Here is a 17,699-nt window from a genome sequence, read left to right on the forward strand (position 1 = left end):
CAGACATGTCAAATAATCACAATTATTTGGTAATGATGCTTTGAGAGCTCTAACTCTATTTTGCTTATTGCTGTGGCTTCTGTTTTTCAAAGCTGTTATGAAGCTGGAAGTAGGCAATGGGAATAGGATAAGTTAAAAAACCATAAGGGGTACCTGGGAGGCTCAGTCAGTTGAGCATCTGACCCTTGATTTCGGCTCAGGTCTTGATCTCAGGGTCGTGAGTTCAAGCCTCATGTTGAACTCTGCTCTGGATGTGGAGCCTACTTAAAGAAACAAAAACAGAACCCACAAAACTCGCCTTTTTTTTTAAATTGCCTTTATGGAGGGATAAATTTGAGAGGTCTTTACATTGGCATTTTTGTTAACATCACCCTCATGTTTATAGTAAAGTTTTATGATCCACTAAAGTGATTCCTCTAGCTCTTCATGACTGAAACAGGCTTAAATTGACACGGCTACATTCATTTATAAGTTACCAGCAATTTTAAGAGATTGCTATTCAAGGATATCCTTTAAGAGATACAGTTCTAGAAAATATGTGGTTGTGTTGAACTTGTTAGTTTAATGAGAAGGTATGAGGCAAAACTTATGATTTAATGGAAACAATTCAATAAATAGAAATTACCAACTGGAAAAAAGATTATATCAAAGACTATTATTTCCTCCCTGTTATCTGGACTTAGTCATATTTCTGTCATAGATGAGCACACTTTTACCTTTCCAAAAGTTTTGACTTTCTAACCTTTGCTTCAGGCCTTAGACCTTGTCATGATGATCCATTCCTGCAGCCTGATTATTGGGGAAATGCTCTTGAGTACTGATATTATCTCACTGTCAAAATACTCAATTTTTTTAAGTTCCTTTGAGCCAGTTGGTTGCTCTATAACATGCAATAGGATTTATGTTCCTTCTGCTCACACTCATTCCTATTAATCACTTAGCACTTGGGAAATGGAGGAAATACAAGGTTGCCTGTCAATAGCTGAAGAAAGTGAGACTGAAAATTTTGCCTTATCTTTCCTGAGGATCAAGGCTGATAGAATTCACTGCCAAAGTTGTTGGATTTAGCCCTCCACACTTGATTCATGATTTTTGTTGCTTTCATATTTTATATACTTTATTTTCTTTCTTTTTTCTTTTTTTGATCATCAATCTCAGTTTATGTTGGGATTTTATTTCACCACTTACCCAGCAAATGAGAAAAAAAAATTCTTTGAAAGCCCTTTAATGTAAACATTTAACATTATCAATAAAATCATACTGTTTGTTCTTATTTTGTCATTTTGATAGTTAACACTTCACCATGAGATTATGTGACATATGTTTTAAAGATAGACTATTTGGTGGCTTACATGGATGAAGGCATAAAATGGGAATTTATGAATCATATGAACAAACTGAGATGGATATGATAAAGATTAATATGAAACTTAAAATGGTGACAGTGATGTTTGCATATATGTGTGTGATGATTGTTAATAGTCTACTTCAGAGGGTAAGAGGGGTGTGTGCAGAAAACCCTGGGTACATTTTGGTTATCAGTTGCTTAAGCCTCTTCTCAATGGTTAGAAGTAGTAGTGGGAAGTGGTGTAAGATGAAGGATGTGTGGGAAAAACTTATGCCACCAAGGATGTGCTTCTTTCTTTTTTACTCATAGACATGATGACTGAACTGCTTTGGAAAACAAGAGTCTTCCATAAGATAGTATTTTTCTCTAAGGAACATCTTTACCAGTGAATTAAATTCTATACTCACACTATAGGGAGCAAGGTAAAATTGAGTGTGCATTTAAAAAAATGCTTCCTATTGCCACTAAATTGGAATTAAAGGTAGAAATCAGATGTTGGTATTGGGTGCATTTTGAGCATTGTTTTTGTTTTTGGCCATAGAAAGGAAGTTTATTCCTAGACAAAGGTCAAAAGATCTCAAGCTGTTTCTGAATTTAAAACTTTACTTAAAAAATATCTATTTTCTATCTATCTATCTATCTATCTATCTATCTATCTATCTATCTATCATCTATCTATCTATCCATCATCTATCTATCATCTATCATCTATCATCTATCTATCTATCTAATTTAGAGTGTGAGAGGAGTGGAGGGGAAGGGGTAGAGAGAGAGAGAGAAAACCTCAAGTTGACTCCAAGCTGAGCATGGGACTGGATATGGGGCTTGATCTCAGCCTTGAGATCATGACCTGAGCTGAGATCAAGAGTCAGTTGCTTAACTGACTGAGCCACCCAGGTGCCCCCAAAACTTTACTTTTTATGATAACCTGAAGATTAATCTTCATGTGATTTTTGACAAAATACAGAATAACTTACAGTGTTGTAACATGTACCAAATGATAGTTTGTTAATTTATAAAATATACTGCTTAAATATTTAAATAATCTATTATTTTATTATACATTCTACTCTATTTAATAGAGCCAAATCTAATTTTTAAGTTCAAACTCTTTAAAATAAATATAATTAATTTAAGTAGTTTCCTTGATAAATGAAAATTTTTTGCCTATCTCAGGGATGATTTTAACAGTGAGTACCTATAAATAATAATTTAGGGACTGTTGAATACTATTACCATTTGCATTGCTGATAATATTGAAATAATACTTATTTTAAAAACAATATATAGTATATAATAAATATAATAGCTCATTGTATTATTTGATTATTCATTTGCTTAGCTTTTGCTTTGCCTTCTAAAAATGAAGCAAGAGCAAATTAATGATTGTCCACTTGTATTACTGTGATACCAGCTCTTCATCTACATTATGTTTATATAATTATCACAGAGAGTACGTTCTGAGAATGGTTTCCTGTTATTGCAGGGATTTCAATTATGCCTCTGACCATATTTATGGGAATCATTAATGTCATTATTTTCTACTTAATTAGTGTATAATATTGGAATCAGTGTAAGGAAGAAGAGGTTTCTTAGGTTTCATAATTTTACTATTGATTCTCTCAATGATGTGACAATTAAATTTGATTTCCAATCCAGCTTTAAACTCATGGAATAACTTGGTAGATAGGTTATCATAATCATCAACATTATTTTTTCATTCCTTTTGACAAATAGCAAAATACTGAATAGAGTAGTAGAGCACAGTGGTTCCCCGTGATACACTATAACCCTGTCAAGGTTTGTAGGAAATTTATGAAAGCCCGGGAAATGTTCCATTCATGTTGCAGCCTTCTAAACAGTAACAGTCCATTATCATAGTCTGTACTGCAACATGTGGGAGAGCATTAGGGCTCTGCATTGTTTTCCATGATCCCAGGAAAAGCTGGGACTATTAGATCTAATTCTTTCTAGAGTAAACCACAACAATTTCTTTTATTTTGGTGGCCATCACAGTGCAATGTTTTCCCTGGATACTATCTTTGCAGGGCTATAACTTTCTATGTTATAGGGGATAAAGTAGGTCATGGACTGCAGTGTATAATTATGTTATAGGGAGTATAATTGCAATGAGCGATCTTGCTGGAGAATATAATGATATAAAGCTATCAGTCAGACCATTTGCAAAAGTGAATGGTGTGGTTAAATTTTTCATTCTTTAAACAAAAATATATTGACCTAATGCGGATATGGGCCTGAATTATTATTTCCTGGTGTACTAAGTAAGTTTACCAAGCATTCCTCTGACTGTAACATGCTGATTTTTTTTTTGCCAACAGCCCACTTCCTCTCACTGGTCTCCAAAATGGATTCTACATCCACAAACCTAAGAAGTAGAGTTTTTCTTCCAATGAATAACCAACATGCCTGTCAGGTATTTGAAAACATACACCATTTTAAATACCTTTCACATTTGGGAACTTCTGTTTTGTAATTGTTTGGACATTACTTATTTTTCATAGATCACACTTTATTACTTCTCCAGCCATGTGAGTGGCAAATTAATGGCTGGCCTTCAAACTACATGTGATGGTCCCATTAAGAATTTATGGCAAAACACTGCTGCTCTCCAGAGTCAGTGGGAGAGAAATGTCATGAACATCCAGAGCAACCAGAAATTTCAGGTTTGTGTTCCTGTTTTCTTTTTTCTTTCTTTTTTTGTTTTTGTTTCCTGTTTTCTAATCATATCATTGAAGGAAAAAAATGAGAAAATATAGGTCTTTAACTGATGTGGAAAACAAAGGCAAAAGACAAATTATTACATTTCCTTACTATCTACAGCTCGTTGACAAGTCCTTGAGATGGGCAGAGTGACATTCCTCTAGGGACTTAGCTTCTTCCATGTTAATACTTTGCTAAGGGCAAAAGGCAATCTTAGCCTGGCTCTCAAGACCCTATAAGTCTACCTTTTATCTCTACTTCCCAAGATACATGTTGGCAGTCAAAATCCCAAGGGTCCAATAGCTAGCCCCCCCCCCCCCAAGGTCCTGGAAACCTTGCTTCCAAAATTTTTTAGAGACTTAGGCTCTCATTAACCCCCTTCCAACTTGAAGGTATGTAATGGGCCACTCCTCATGGTCCCTCTACAGCCCATTCTGCCCATGAGTCTGGTACTGCTTTAATAAAACTCCCTTTATGCACCAAAGACATCTCAGGAATTCTTTTTTGGCTGTCAGCTTTGAACCCTAATGTCTTTTCTACATCATTAATCATTTAAAAATAGGATGGTCACTCTCCCAATTGGCCAAGGAGTGAGGGATTTGCCAGGATTTTCAAGCACTGAAACCAGAGTCTCAGGAAATTGAGATGGCCAGTCTACCTAAAAGACACTTTTAAAAGAAGTTTTTAAATTTATGTATAAAAACTAAAGTTGATATATATTAACATATATTTATATGTCAGTAAAATATCACTTTCTAATTATCCTCTTAATTTCTTAAATCCCCGTCATTTTCTATTTCTTTTACTATTCCAACCTCCTCTTTCTTTTCATTTCTTATTCTTAAGAATTTCTTATCTTCCAGACTTTTCTCACACTTTTGAGAGAACAGGGTTATATTGGGTAATGAGGAAATATACTCTTTGATTTAAATACTAATTCCAAATGCTGTTGAAGTAGAATAATTGTCATATTCATTTCATGGCTAAACTCAAATTATTCAGTACAGCCTTTATTTTCCAAAATAATTTTGAGAATGAGAGCCCATAGCCCATAAAAGACAAAATTATTTATGCAGCCTAATAAAACTTATGTATGGTGGAAATTATAATCTAATGATTACTACAGGAGTTCTTGGTAAAGTATTGCATATTTTTATATTTGGGAAAGTGAAAAAATTTTCCCATTAAAAACAGGATCTTAAAGCTTTTTATTCTGAATGAATTTGCTTTTTAAAGCTGGTTTGTAGGCTGATTTAGCCAACTCAACTGAAGCAGGTTTTCTTTATCATCTATTATTTGAATAGTATAATAATCAATTTTATAATTTTGATACAGAATAGAAAATCATCTGCTATGTGATGGATTTAGCACTTGCTTAGCTATAGGGATTGAATTGGATTGAATTTTAACTTGTTATTTTGAATGATAAGAGGAAAGATGGGAGAATGAGCAGGATTTGTATTGTAAAATTGAATTGTGAGATATAAGAATGACACATTTTCTTAATTGATCTGTCATAAATTCACTGTAGTTTGAAATTTCAGGCTTTTGTAAACTAAATGGGGATCCAAAGAGGATCAAAGAAAATCACTTAGTAGAGGGTTAAATGACACTTGGATGATAGGACTTCAGGGGAACTGTATGGTTGGAAACATAATTCTGTCATTTGAAGCTTTGCAGTCTATTGAAGTCAAATATAGTGGTGTGGGGTGGGAATGGGGCAAGGTATCTTAAACCATCAGGCATTTAAGTCTTCCAGTGAATGATTGATTGATTGATTTAACAAATACTCACTTGGGACACTCAGGATATGCCTGGTGGAATTCAGGAAACGTTCCTAATGCATGTAAAGAAAAGATTTTTCTCCCAGCTTTATTGAGATATTATTGATATATGTGTAAGTTTAAGGTATATACTGTGATGATTCGATGTATGTACGTTATGGAATGGTTACCACAATAAAGTTAGTTAACATTTCGATCACATCACCTAATTACAATTTTTTTCATGCAGTAAAAACATTTAGGATCTTCTCTCTTAGCAACTTGCAAGTATATAATATAGTATCATTAGCTATATTCACCATGCTGCTTATTAGATACCCAGAATTTACTCATTTTATAGCTGAAGGTTTGTACCCTTTGACCAACATTTCGCCATTTCCCCCACCATCGAGACCCTGGCAAATAATCACTCTGTTTTTATGAATTTGGATTCTATAGGTTGCACATATAAGTGAATCATAAAATATTTGTCTTTCTCTGACATATTTCACTTAGCATAATACCTTAAAAGCTTCAGCCATGCTGTCATAAATTATAGGATTTCCTTCCTTTCTTGGCTGAATTATACCCTGGTATGTGTACACCACATTTTCTTTATCCATTCTTCTGTTGATGGACACTTAAGTTGTTTCTATGTCTTGGTTATTGTAAATAATGTTTCAATAAATATGAGAGTGCAGATATCTCTTTGAGATAGTGATTTCATTTCTGTTGATTATATACCCAGAAGTGGGATTGCTGGATCATATGGTAGTTCAATTTTTAGTTTTTTGAACTGCCATGCTATTTTTCATAATGGCTGCACCAGTTTACATTCTGACCAACAGTTAATAAGGGTTCCTTTACTCCACATCCTTCTAGACACATTATATCTTGTATTTTTGAGAATAGCCATTCTAGGAGGTATGAAATACATCTCACTGTGGTTTTGATTTACATTTCCCTGATGATCAGTAATATTGAGTATCTTCATGTACCTGCTGGCTATTTGTATGTCTTCTTTGAAATGCTGTCTATATTTGGAACGATGTTATCTAACTATTTATTTATGTGGGTATTTTGTTTAATTTTTTGCTATTGAGTTGTATGAGTTTCCTATATATTTTGGATATTAACTCCTTATCTGGTAGATGATTTGTAAGGAGAAGATTTTTTATAGGCATATTGAAGATAGCCTATGTGTTCCTGGCTTTGAGGTTTGTCTGTGTATGTGTGTGCAGACTGAGAACCTTGAGCATTAGATAATGTATCTAATTTGTTGTGTATATTCACATGTCATTAACTGCTAGAGAAGTTTCTGGTTTATTTCTTTTTTTTTTTAAAGGATTTTATGTATTATTTATTTGAAAGAGAGAGAGGGCACGAGTGGGGGTGAAGGGCAAAGAGAGAGAGAGAGGGAAAGCAGACTCCCCACTGAGCAAGGAGTCCAATGTAGGGCTCCATCCCAGGACCCCAAGATCATGACTTGAGCTGAAGACAGATGTTCAACCCACTGAGCCACCCAGGCACTGCTAGTTTGTTTCTTAACACTTCTCTTCTTTCTCCCCTATGTCTCTCTGTCTTCTCTCAATAAGAAAGTAAAACAGAATAAAACAAAAGAACAATAAAGCAGAGCCGAGAGTGCTTTTGAGGGGATTAAGTCACATTGACTGGAGCTGAAAGCTCCTTCTGTCTGTATGCTCATACAAACTTTCATTTGTATAAGAAATAAGATTTTGTCTGTGTGTAAACATTGTCACTGTTTAACACATTTCTTCCGACTTTGAACCAGAATGGATGGTAAAAGAATCCTAACCTCTCTTTGCCAACCTTTGTGCCTTCTCATCTCGGCCTCTAACTTAAGGTCGAAGTCTTTACTGGTGAGCAGCCCAATGTTGGGTAGAGCTGGAACCTACAGAGTCTTGTGTGTTAAACCTTTTAAAACCACCTCCCTGTTCTTTCTAGCCATCCGTTCCCAAATGTTACATTGCAGGGGCTGATGATTAAATATGTGTAGCAGCTAAATATAAAACTTAAAACTCCCAAATATATCACCTCCAGGGCCATTCAGCTATAGCTGAGGCAGCGAGGTTATTCACTCGAGTGCTTTAAAATGCAGCAGTGGCTCCAGCAAAAGCAGATGCATGTGCAGTATATTAACTTGTTTGCCAAAATACTTTATTGCTGATACGAAAACAGTGCCTCTACCTTAGAGGCTTTGTACAACTTAGGAAACCCTATGACTCTCTTGGGATCCTTAGGCGACACCAATCTTTAAGATTGCAGGTATGTTTCAGTTCTGTCCTGTCAGCAAGAGAGCAGATGTTCACATGCTTTTGTTTAGCTAGGCCACAGAGATGTGCTGTGCTTGTCATACTGCCGGCCACCCTGTTGTAGCTTGGCCCTGAAAAGCTTAAGCAAGAGGCTTATTTGGGGGCATTTTGGAATCACCATCTCCAGACAATATCTGGTGCCTCACCAGTTTAAAAGCCTCTGAGAATTACTCTGTTTTCTGCAATTGCCCCTCCACGCTGCCTTCTGATTGTTTTAAAACCATTCATGCTACCTTTAGAAATATCCAAATAAGAGATTTTAGTTTCAGCTGGACCCTGGTTTAGCATGGGTTTCCAAGAAAGCCTTTGGATCTGACCGTTGTCAGGTGAGAGGGCTTTGTTACCTTTTTCTGTAAAGTACTGGGTCCATGCCTTAATGAAATCGAAGTCCATTCATCTCTGAGTGCATGCTGCAAGAAATAAGGAATGGTGTTTATGTATCTAGTCAGCAAAGATAACAGCATTTAAGAAAGTTTCTGAAGATGGTTAAGGAGTAATAACATTTAGTATTTACTGAGCACTTACGATATGTGAGGCATTGCATTTAGTCTTTTGTACATATTATTTATTGGCCCTCCATGGATGGCAGTCTTCCGAATCAGAACTGTAATTCACCCTGCTGTTCATGTTTGGTTTACAAGCTTCAGAGAGTGAAAGAACCTACTACATACCATCCAGATTAGACCCCAGGATAGTTTGATTTCACATCTCAATCATTTACTCACTGAGCCATGATCGTTTTTTTTTTTTTATCATGTTAAAACATCATAATGATTTATAAAATATAGATGGGGAAAAAATCCAACTTCTGGATTTGGCCGAATGTGTTGCAGGTGACTCATTAAACATTCTTTTGTCTGCTGTGTTGGATAAAACAACATTATTACACATTATTCTGCTGATTAACTGCAATTGCATTTCTCAAAATTGTGGACTTAAGCAATTAATTTTGCTATTGTCCTAAAATATTTGCAGAAGCAGAGAATAAACCAGGCTACACATATAGCAGAAACTTTGTCTCAAATGCAAGTAAAACCTTCCCTCACTCTCTTTTTCTTTGTTATTTTTTTTAAGATTTTGTTTATTTATTTGAGAGCAAGAGAGGGAGAGAGCATGAGTGAAAGGGAGGAGGAAAAGGAGAAGCAGGCTCTCCTCTGAGCAGGGAGTCCGATGCAGGACTTGATCCCAGGACCCCTGGAATCATGACCTGAACCAAAGGCAGACACTTAACCAACTGAGCCATCCAGGTGTCCCCGTTTTTTTGTTCTTTAAGGTGCTTTACATATTGGCTTTATAGTTAGGAAGGAAGGAATACTGTATTACTAAATATATCACTGACTGTGGCTTTCACGTTGAATGTTTAGATTCTCAAAGTAAATGAGAAGTCAGACCTGAATTTTAAAAAGATATTGAGGCATTTTTAATATACTGTTATCTACTTGTCATTTCTTTGATCATCCATTTCAACACACCAAAGGGTTCTTAGCAGCCTTGTAGTCAGAAACAATAGATTTTATTAACACAGACAAAGGTGAGTTATTCATAAAATAAATACAAATCACAAATTAAAAGAAATGCTACTCTCAAACCTTTCTAAATCATAATCAGAGTCATTTTCCCTTGTAATTCAAGAATATTTACCATGTGAAACAGGTGATGGCAAAAAAATCACCATCATCTTTTTGTATTTCCCGTGTTTGCTTGAGAAATCGTATTGAATGTACACTACTGATTAAGAAAACTTTCATGCAATAAATACAACTACAAGCATTTCTGTTCATGTAGTTACTAGTATCATCCAAATGAGTTTATGTCCATTATCTGGCTACTGTCAAATTGAAGATTTAAATCTTAAAGCAGTTGAGCACTGACTCCTTGCCTTCCTCAGAGACCATCTTCTCTTAAAATGTTTGCAGTGAAAGCAATTTGTTATTTACTATTGGATCAGTGCAGGCCATACTTGACTTCTGTGATCATTATCTGTGTTATATGTTAGTGCACCCCTAACATAGTTAAAATGAGGTGGATGTTTCGAAAAACACACTTGCCAAAGTTTGAGGGAAAGCAGAGACTGCTAGACCTCTCTTGTTTTAGAAATACGACAACCATATGCCAACATGGCTTCCAACCCTAGACCTGACTTTTTAAAAAAATCATCTTGGCAAAAAAACAAAAAACAAAACAAAAAAAAAATAATAAATAAATAAATAAAAAAATAAAAAAATAAAAAAATCATCTTGAGATTCAACTTTCTTGAGCTAGTTCAACCCTTCCATCTTTTCAGGATCCCAACGAAAAATATCTGGAAAGTCTTTCTGTTTAGATATATTTAATTAGAATGTCAAGTTATGCCTGATGGATCTTATGTTTTATAGCTACACAGACCCATTGGTGAATTTCCCTATATTCAGATAGAGCCTTCTCCCCAAGAAAGACATTTCCTCTGGTTGGAACAGTGGCCTCAAATGGCAGCCAATTTTCACAGTTAGATGGAGTTAGCTTGCAATTGAATCGAATCAAACAAATAAATATATTGCAAACTCCATTGGAGAGAATTGAAGGTGAGAAGGTCATTTAAAAGCATTTTCCTCAGATCAGGAGTGAAGATACAGGAGTGGAAGTAGGAATGGAAAGAAGAGAGGGGGGAGGAGGGGCAAGACGGCGGAAGAGTAGGGTCCCCAAATCACCTGTCCTCACCAAATTATCTAGATAACCTTCAAATCATCCTGAAAATCTACGAATTCGGCCTGAGATTTAAAGAGAGAACAGCTGGAATGCTATAGTGAGAGGAGTTCGCACTTCTATCAAGGTAGGAGACGGGGAAAAAGAAATAAAGACACAAAAGGCCTCCAAGGGGGAGGGGCCCCGCGAGGAGCCGGGCTGAGGCCCGGGCGAGTGTCCCCAGGACAGGAGAGCCCCGTCCCAGAGGAGCAGGAGCTGCACCAACCTTCCCGGGCGGAAAGGGGCTCGCAGGGAGGTGGAGCAGGACCCAGGAGGGCGGGGATGCCCTCGGGCTCCCGGGGACACTAACAGGCACCTGCGCCCCGGGAGATGCGCCGAGCTCCCTAAGGGCTGCAGCGCGCACGGTGGGACCCGGAGCAGCTCGGAGGGGCTCGGGCGGCGGCTCCGCGGAGGGGGCTGCGGGGCGGGAGTCGGAATCCAACAGCGCAGGCCCCGGAGCACAGTGGGCGGGGACACAGCCCAGGACCCGGCCTCCCCCGGGACAGGCAGAGGCCGGGAGGGCCCAGGACAGCGAGGACACTCCTGCCCCGAGCTGAGCAGATCAGCGGCCCGCCCCGGAGCCTCCAGGCCTTGCAGAGGGAGAGCCCCGGAGTTACTGCTGGAGCTGACTCCAGGGCTGCAGAGCTGGCCCCGTCACTGCGGTTGTTCCTCCTGGGGCCTCACGGGGTAAACAGCCCCCAACTGAGCCCTGCACCAGGCAGGGGGCAGAGCAGCTCCCCCAACTGCTAACACCTGAAAATCAGCACAGCAGGCCCCTCCCCCAGAAGACCAGCTAGAGGGACAAGTTCCAGGGGAACTCAAGGGTCTTAAAGTATACAGAATCGGAAGATACTCCCCCGTGTTTTTGTTGTTGTTGTTGTTTTGTTTTGTTTTGTGTTTTTTTCTTTCTTTCTTTTTGATTTCTGATTGCTTCCCCCACTCCACCTCCCTTTTTTTTTCACCTTTCTTTCTTTATCTTTCTCTTTTTCTTCTCTTTTTTCCCTCTTTTTCTTCTTTCTCTTTTTTCTTTTTCTCTTTTCTTTCCTTCTCTCTCTTTTTCTCCTTTTCCCAATACAACTTGTTTTTGGCCACCCTGCACTGAGCAAAATGACTAGAAGGAAAACCTCACCTCAAAACAAAGAATCAGAAACAGTCCTCTCTCCCACAGAGTTACAAAATCTGGATTACAATTCAATGTCAGAAAGCCAATTCAGAAGCACTATTATACAGCTACTGGTGGCTCTAGAAAAAAGCATAAAGAACTCAAGAGACTTCATGACTGCAGAATTTAGATCCAATCAGGCAGAAATTAAAAATCAATTAAATGAGATGCAATCCAAGCTAGAAGTCCTAACGACGAGGCTTAACGAGGTGGAAGAACGAGTGAGTGACATAGAAGACAAGTTGATGGCAAAGAGGGAAACTGAGGAAAAAAGAGACAGACAATTAAGAGACCACGAAGGGGTCAGATTAAGCGGACAGATTAAGGGGACAGATTAAGGGAAATAAACGACAGCCTGTGGAAGAAAAACCTACGTTTAATTGGGGTTCCCGAGGGCGCCAAAAGGGCCAGAGGGCCAGAATATGGATTTGAACAAATCCTAGCTGAAAACTTTCCTAATCTGGGAAGGGAAACAGGCATTCAGATCCAGGAAATAGAGAGATCCCCCCCTAAAATCAATAAAAACCATTCAACACCTCGACATTTAATAGTGAAGCTTGCAAATTCCAAAGATAAGGAGAAGATCCTTAAAGCAGCAAGAGAAAAAAAAGTCCCTGACTTTTATGGGGAGGAATATTAGGGTAACAGCAGACCTCTCCACAGAGACCTGGCAGGCCAGAAAGGGCTGGCAGGATATATTCAGGGTCCTAAATGAGAAGAACATGCAACCAAGAATACTTTATCCAGCAAGGCTTTCATTCAAAATGGAAGGAGAGATAAAGAGCTTCCAAGACAGGCAGGAACTGAAAGAATATGTGACCTCCAAACCAGCTCTGCAAGAAATTTTAAGGGGGACTCTTAAAATTCCCCTTTAAGAAGAAGTTCAGTGGAACAATCCACAAAAACAAGGACTTAATAGATATCAGGATGACACTAAACTCATATCTTTCAATAGTAACTCTGAACATGAACGGGCGTAATGACCCCATCAAAAGGCGCAGGGTATCAGACTGGATAAAAAGCAGGACCCATCTATTTGCTGTCTACAAGAGACCCAATTTAGACAGAAGGACACCTACAACCTGAAAATAAAAGGTTGGAGAACCATTTACCATTCAAATGATCCTCAAAAGAAAGCAGGGGTAGCCATCCTCATATCAGATAAATTAAAATTTACCCCGAAGACTATAGTGAGAGATGAAGAGGGACACTATCTCATACTCAAAGGATCTATCCAACAAGAGGATTTAACAATCCTCAATATATATGCCCCAAATGTGGGAGCTGCCAAGTATTTAAACCAATCAATAGCCAAACTGAAGAAATACTTAGATAATAATACACTTATACTTGGTGACTTCAATCTAGCTCTCTCTATACTAGATAGGTCTTCTGAGCACAACATATCCAAAGAAACGAGAGCTTTAAATGATACACTGGACCAGATGGATTTCACAGATATCTACAGAACTTTACATCCAAACTCAACTGAATACACATTCTTCTCAAGTGCACATGGAACTTTCTCCAGAATAGACCACATACTGGGTCACAAATCGGGTCTGAACCGATACTAAAAGATCGGGATAGTCCCCTGTATATTCTCAGACCATAATGCCTTGAAATTAGAACTAAACCACAACAAGAAGTTTGGAAGGACCACAAACACGTGGAGGTTAAGGACCATCCTGCTAAAAGATGAAAAGGTCAACCAGGAAATGAAGGAAGAATTAAAAAGATTCATGAAAACTAATGAGAATGAAGATACAACTGTTCAAAATCTTTGGGATGCAGCAAAAGCAGTCCTGAGGGGGAAATACATCGCAATACAAGCATCCATTCAAAAACTGGAAAGAACTCAAATACAAAAGCTCACCTTACACATAAAGGAGCTAGAGAAAAAGCAGCAAATGGACCCCACGCCCAGCAGAAGAAGAGAGTTAATTAAAATTCGAGCAGAACTAAATGAAATCGAGATCAAAAGAACTGTGGAACAGATCAACAGAACCAGGAGTTGGTTCTTTGAAAGAATTAATAAGATAGATAAACCATTGGCCAGCCTTATTAAAAAGAAGAGAGAGAAGACTCAAATTAATAAAATCATGAATTAGAAGGAGAGATCACTACCAACACCAAGGAAATACAAACGATTTTAAAAACATATTATGAACAGCTATACGCCAATCAATTAGGCAATCTAGAAGAAATGGATGCATTTCTGGAAAGCCGCAAACTACCAAAACTGGAGCAGGAAGAAATAGAAAACCTGAACAGGCCAATAACCAGGGAGGAAATTGAAGCAGTCATCAAAAACCTCCCAAGACACAAGAGTCCAGGGCCAGATGGCAACCCAGAGGAATTCTATCAAATGTTTAAAGAAGAAACCATACCTATTCTACTAAAGCTGTTTGGAAAGATAGAAAGAGATGGAGGACTTCCAAATTCATCCTATGAGGCCAGTATCACCTTAATTCCGAAACCAGACAAAGACCCCACCAAAAAGGAGAATTACAGACCAATATCCCTGATGAACATGGATGCAAAAATTCTCAACAAGATACTAGCTAATAGGATCCAACAACACATTAAGAAAATTATTCACCATGACCAAGTAGGATTTATCCCGGGGACACAAGGCTGGTTCAACACTCGTAAAACCATCAGTGTGATTCATCATATCAGCAAGAGAAAAACGAAGAACCATATGATACTCTCATTAGATGCAGAGAAAGCATTTGACAAAATACAGCATCCATTCCTGATCAAAACCCTTCAGAGTGTTGGGATAGAGGGAACTTTCCTCGACATCTTAAAAGCCATTTACGAAAAGCCCACAGCAAATATCATTCTCACTGGGGAAGCACTGGGAGCCTTTCCCCTAAGATCAGGAACAAGACAGGGATGTCCACTCTCACCACTGCTGTTCAACATAGTTCTGGAAGTCCTCACCTCAGCAATCAGACAACAAAAAGACATTAAAGGCATTCAAATTGGCAAAGAAGAATTCAAACTCGCCCTCTTCGCCGATGACATGATACTCTACCTAGAAAACCCAAAGGCCTCCACCCCAAGATTGCTAGAACTCATACAGCAATTTGGTATCATGGCAGGATACGTAATCAATGCCCAGAAATCAATGGCATTTCTATACACTAACAATGAGACTGAAGAAAGAGAAATTAAGGAGTCAATCCCATTTACAATTGCACCCAAAAGCATAAGGTACCTAGGAATAAACCTAACCAAAGAGGTAAAGGATCTATACCCTAAAAACTATAGAACACTTCTGAACGAAACTGAGGAAGACACAAAGAGATGGAAAAATATTCCATGCTCATGGATTGGCAGAATTAATATTGTGAAAATGTCAATGTTGCCCAGGGAAATTTACACGTTTAATGCAATCCCTATCAAAATACCATGGACTTTCTTCAGAGAGTTAGAACAAATTATTTTAAGATTTGTATGGAATCAGAAAAGACCCCGAATAGCCAGGGGAATTTTAAGAAAGAAAACCATAGCTGGGGGCATCACGATGCCAGATTTCAGGTTGTACTACAAAGTTGTGGTCATCAAGACAGTGTGGTACTGGCACAAAAACAGACACATAGATCAATGGAACAGAATAGAGAATCCAGAAGTTGACCCTGAACTTTATGGTCAACTAATATTCGATAAAGGAGGAAAGACTATCCACTGGAAGAAAGACAGTCTCTTCAATCAATGGTGTTGGGAAAATTGGACATCCACATGCAGAAGAATGAAACTGGACCACTCTCTTTCACCATACACAAAGATAAACTCAAAATGGATGAAAGATCTAAATGTGAGACAAGATTCCATGAAAATCCTAGAGGAGAACACAGGCAACACCCTTTTTGAACTTGGCCACAGCAACTTCTTGCAAGATACATCCATGAAGGCAAGAGAAACAAAAGCAAAAATGAACTATTGGGACTTCATCAAGATAAGAAGCTTCTGCACAGCAAAAGAAGCAGTCAACAAAACTAAAAGACAACCTACAGAATGGGAGAAGATATTGGCAAATGACGTATCAGATAAAGGGCTAGTTTCCAAGATCTGTAAAGAACTTATTAAACTCAACACCAAAGAAACAAACAATCCAGTCATGAAATGGGCAAAAGACATGAACAGAAATCTCACACAGGAAGACATGGACATGGCCAACATGCACATGAGAAAATGCTCTGCATCACTTGCCATCAGGGAAATACAAATCAAAACCACAATGAGATACCACCTCACACCAGTGAGAATGGGGAAATTAACAAGGCAGGAAACCACAAATGTTGGAGAGGATGTGGAGAAAAGGGAACCCTCTTACACTGTTGGTGGGAATGTGAACTGGTGCAGCCACTCTGGAAAACTGTGTGGAGGTTCCTCAAAGAGTTAAAAATAGACCTGCCCTACGACCCAGCAATTGCACTGTTGGGGATTTACCCCAAAGATACAGACGCAATGAAACGCTGGGACACCTGCACCCCGATGTTTCTAGCAGCAATGTCCACAATAGCCAAACTGTGGAAGGAGCCTCGGTGTCCACCGAAAGATGAATGGATTAAGAAGATGTGGTTATGTATACAATGGAATATTACTCAGCAATTAGAAACGACAAATACCCACCATTTGCTTCAACGTGGATGGAACTGGAGGGTATTATGCTGAGTGCAGTATGTCAATCGGAGAAGGACAAACAGTGTATGTTCTCATTCATTTGGGGAATATAAATAATAGTGAAAGGGAATATAAAGGAAGGGAGAAGAAATGTGTGGGAAATATCAGGAAGGGAGACAGAACATAAAGACTCCTAACTCTGGGCAACGAACTAGGGGTGGTGGAGGGGGAGGGGTGGGGGGTGGGGGGGAATGGGTGACGGGCACTGAGGGGGACGCTTGACGGGATGAGCACTGGGTGTTATTCTATATGTTGGTAAATTGAACACCAATAAAAATTAATTTATTAAAAAAATAAAAAAGGAAAGAAGAGAGGGTTTAACAGATCTTAATGGATTGGATGTGAGGCTAGAAGAGAAAGTGATTCAGCAAGCTGCTTTGTAGTTTTGGGCATCGAAAAGTGCCCGTCTTCATGTGCCACTGGCAGAGAATGGGAGTCGTGGGACAGGTTCCGTGTAAGGGGGAAAAAACATTATGACTTAGAAATGACTTTGTGTCATCTGGTGAAATTGTCCAGTAGACTGTGGAAATATGGGCAGAGAGCTCAGACATTGGTGATATAAATTTGTGCTTCATCAGCCTCAGTAACAGTTGAAACCCTGAAGATCAATGGGTTTGAGGAGAGAGTGTGGAAAAAGAAGGAAGAGATTGGTGATTAGTTTATGATTATTTTTTTTTCTCTCTTTAAATATGGCTACTACTGGTGTGTTCTTAGTTCAGCACGAACAGGTGAAAAGGCTTTCAAGAAGGATAAAGTGTTAATCTGTAGGTAATATATTTTTTAATGTACAAATACACTATTCACACAGTAACTTACATACTTTAATAACTGTGTTATAATAGGTAACACTTATTTAATACTGACCATACACCAAGTGCTGAAATACATGTAATAACTCATTTATCCTTGCATGAATCTTCTCCTATAGGTAATGACTTATTATTATTATTATAAGG

The 17,699-nt window shown here is 38.3% G+C and overlaps 1 protein-coding gene across 1 annotated transcript in view; it reads left to right on the top strand.

Moving 5' to 3' along the window:
- The window catches only part of LOC121497722 (MAM and LDL-receptor class A domain-containing protein 1-like), a 417,847-nt gene that overhangs the window by 189,244 nt on the left and 210,904 nt on the right, over positions 1-17,699 (top strand). The window contains 2 exon segments of the mRNA XM_041767461.1: positions 3,688-3,782; positions 3,871-4,032. Of these exon segments, the coding sequence (XP_041623395.1) occupies positions 3,688-3,782; positions 3,871-4,032 (257 nt within the window).

Source organism: Vulpes lagopus, chromosome 8 (genome assembly GCF_018345385.1).
Source record: "Vulpes lagopus strain Blue_001 chromosome 8, ASM1834538v1, whole genome shotgun sequence".
Classification (NCBI taxonomy): Eukaryota; Metazoa; Chordata; class Mammalia; order Carnivora; family Canidae; genus Vulpes; species Vulpes lagopus.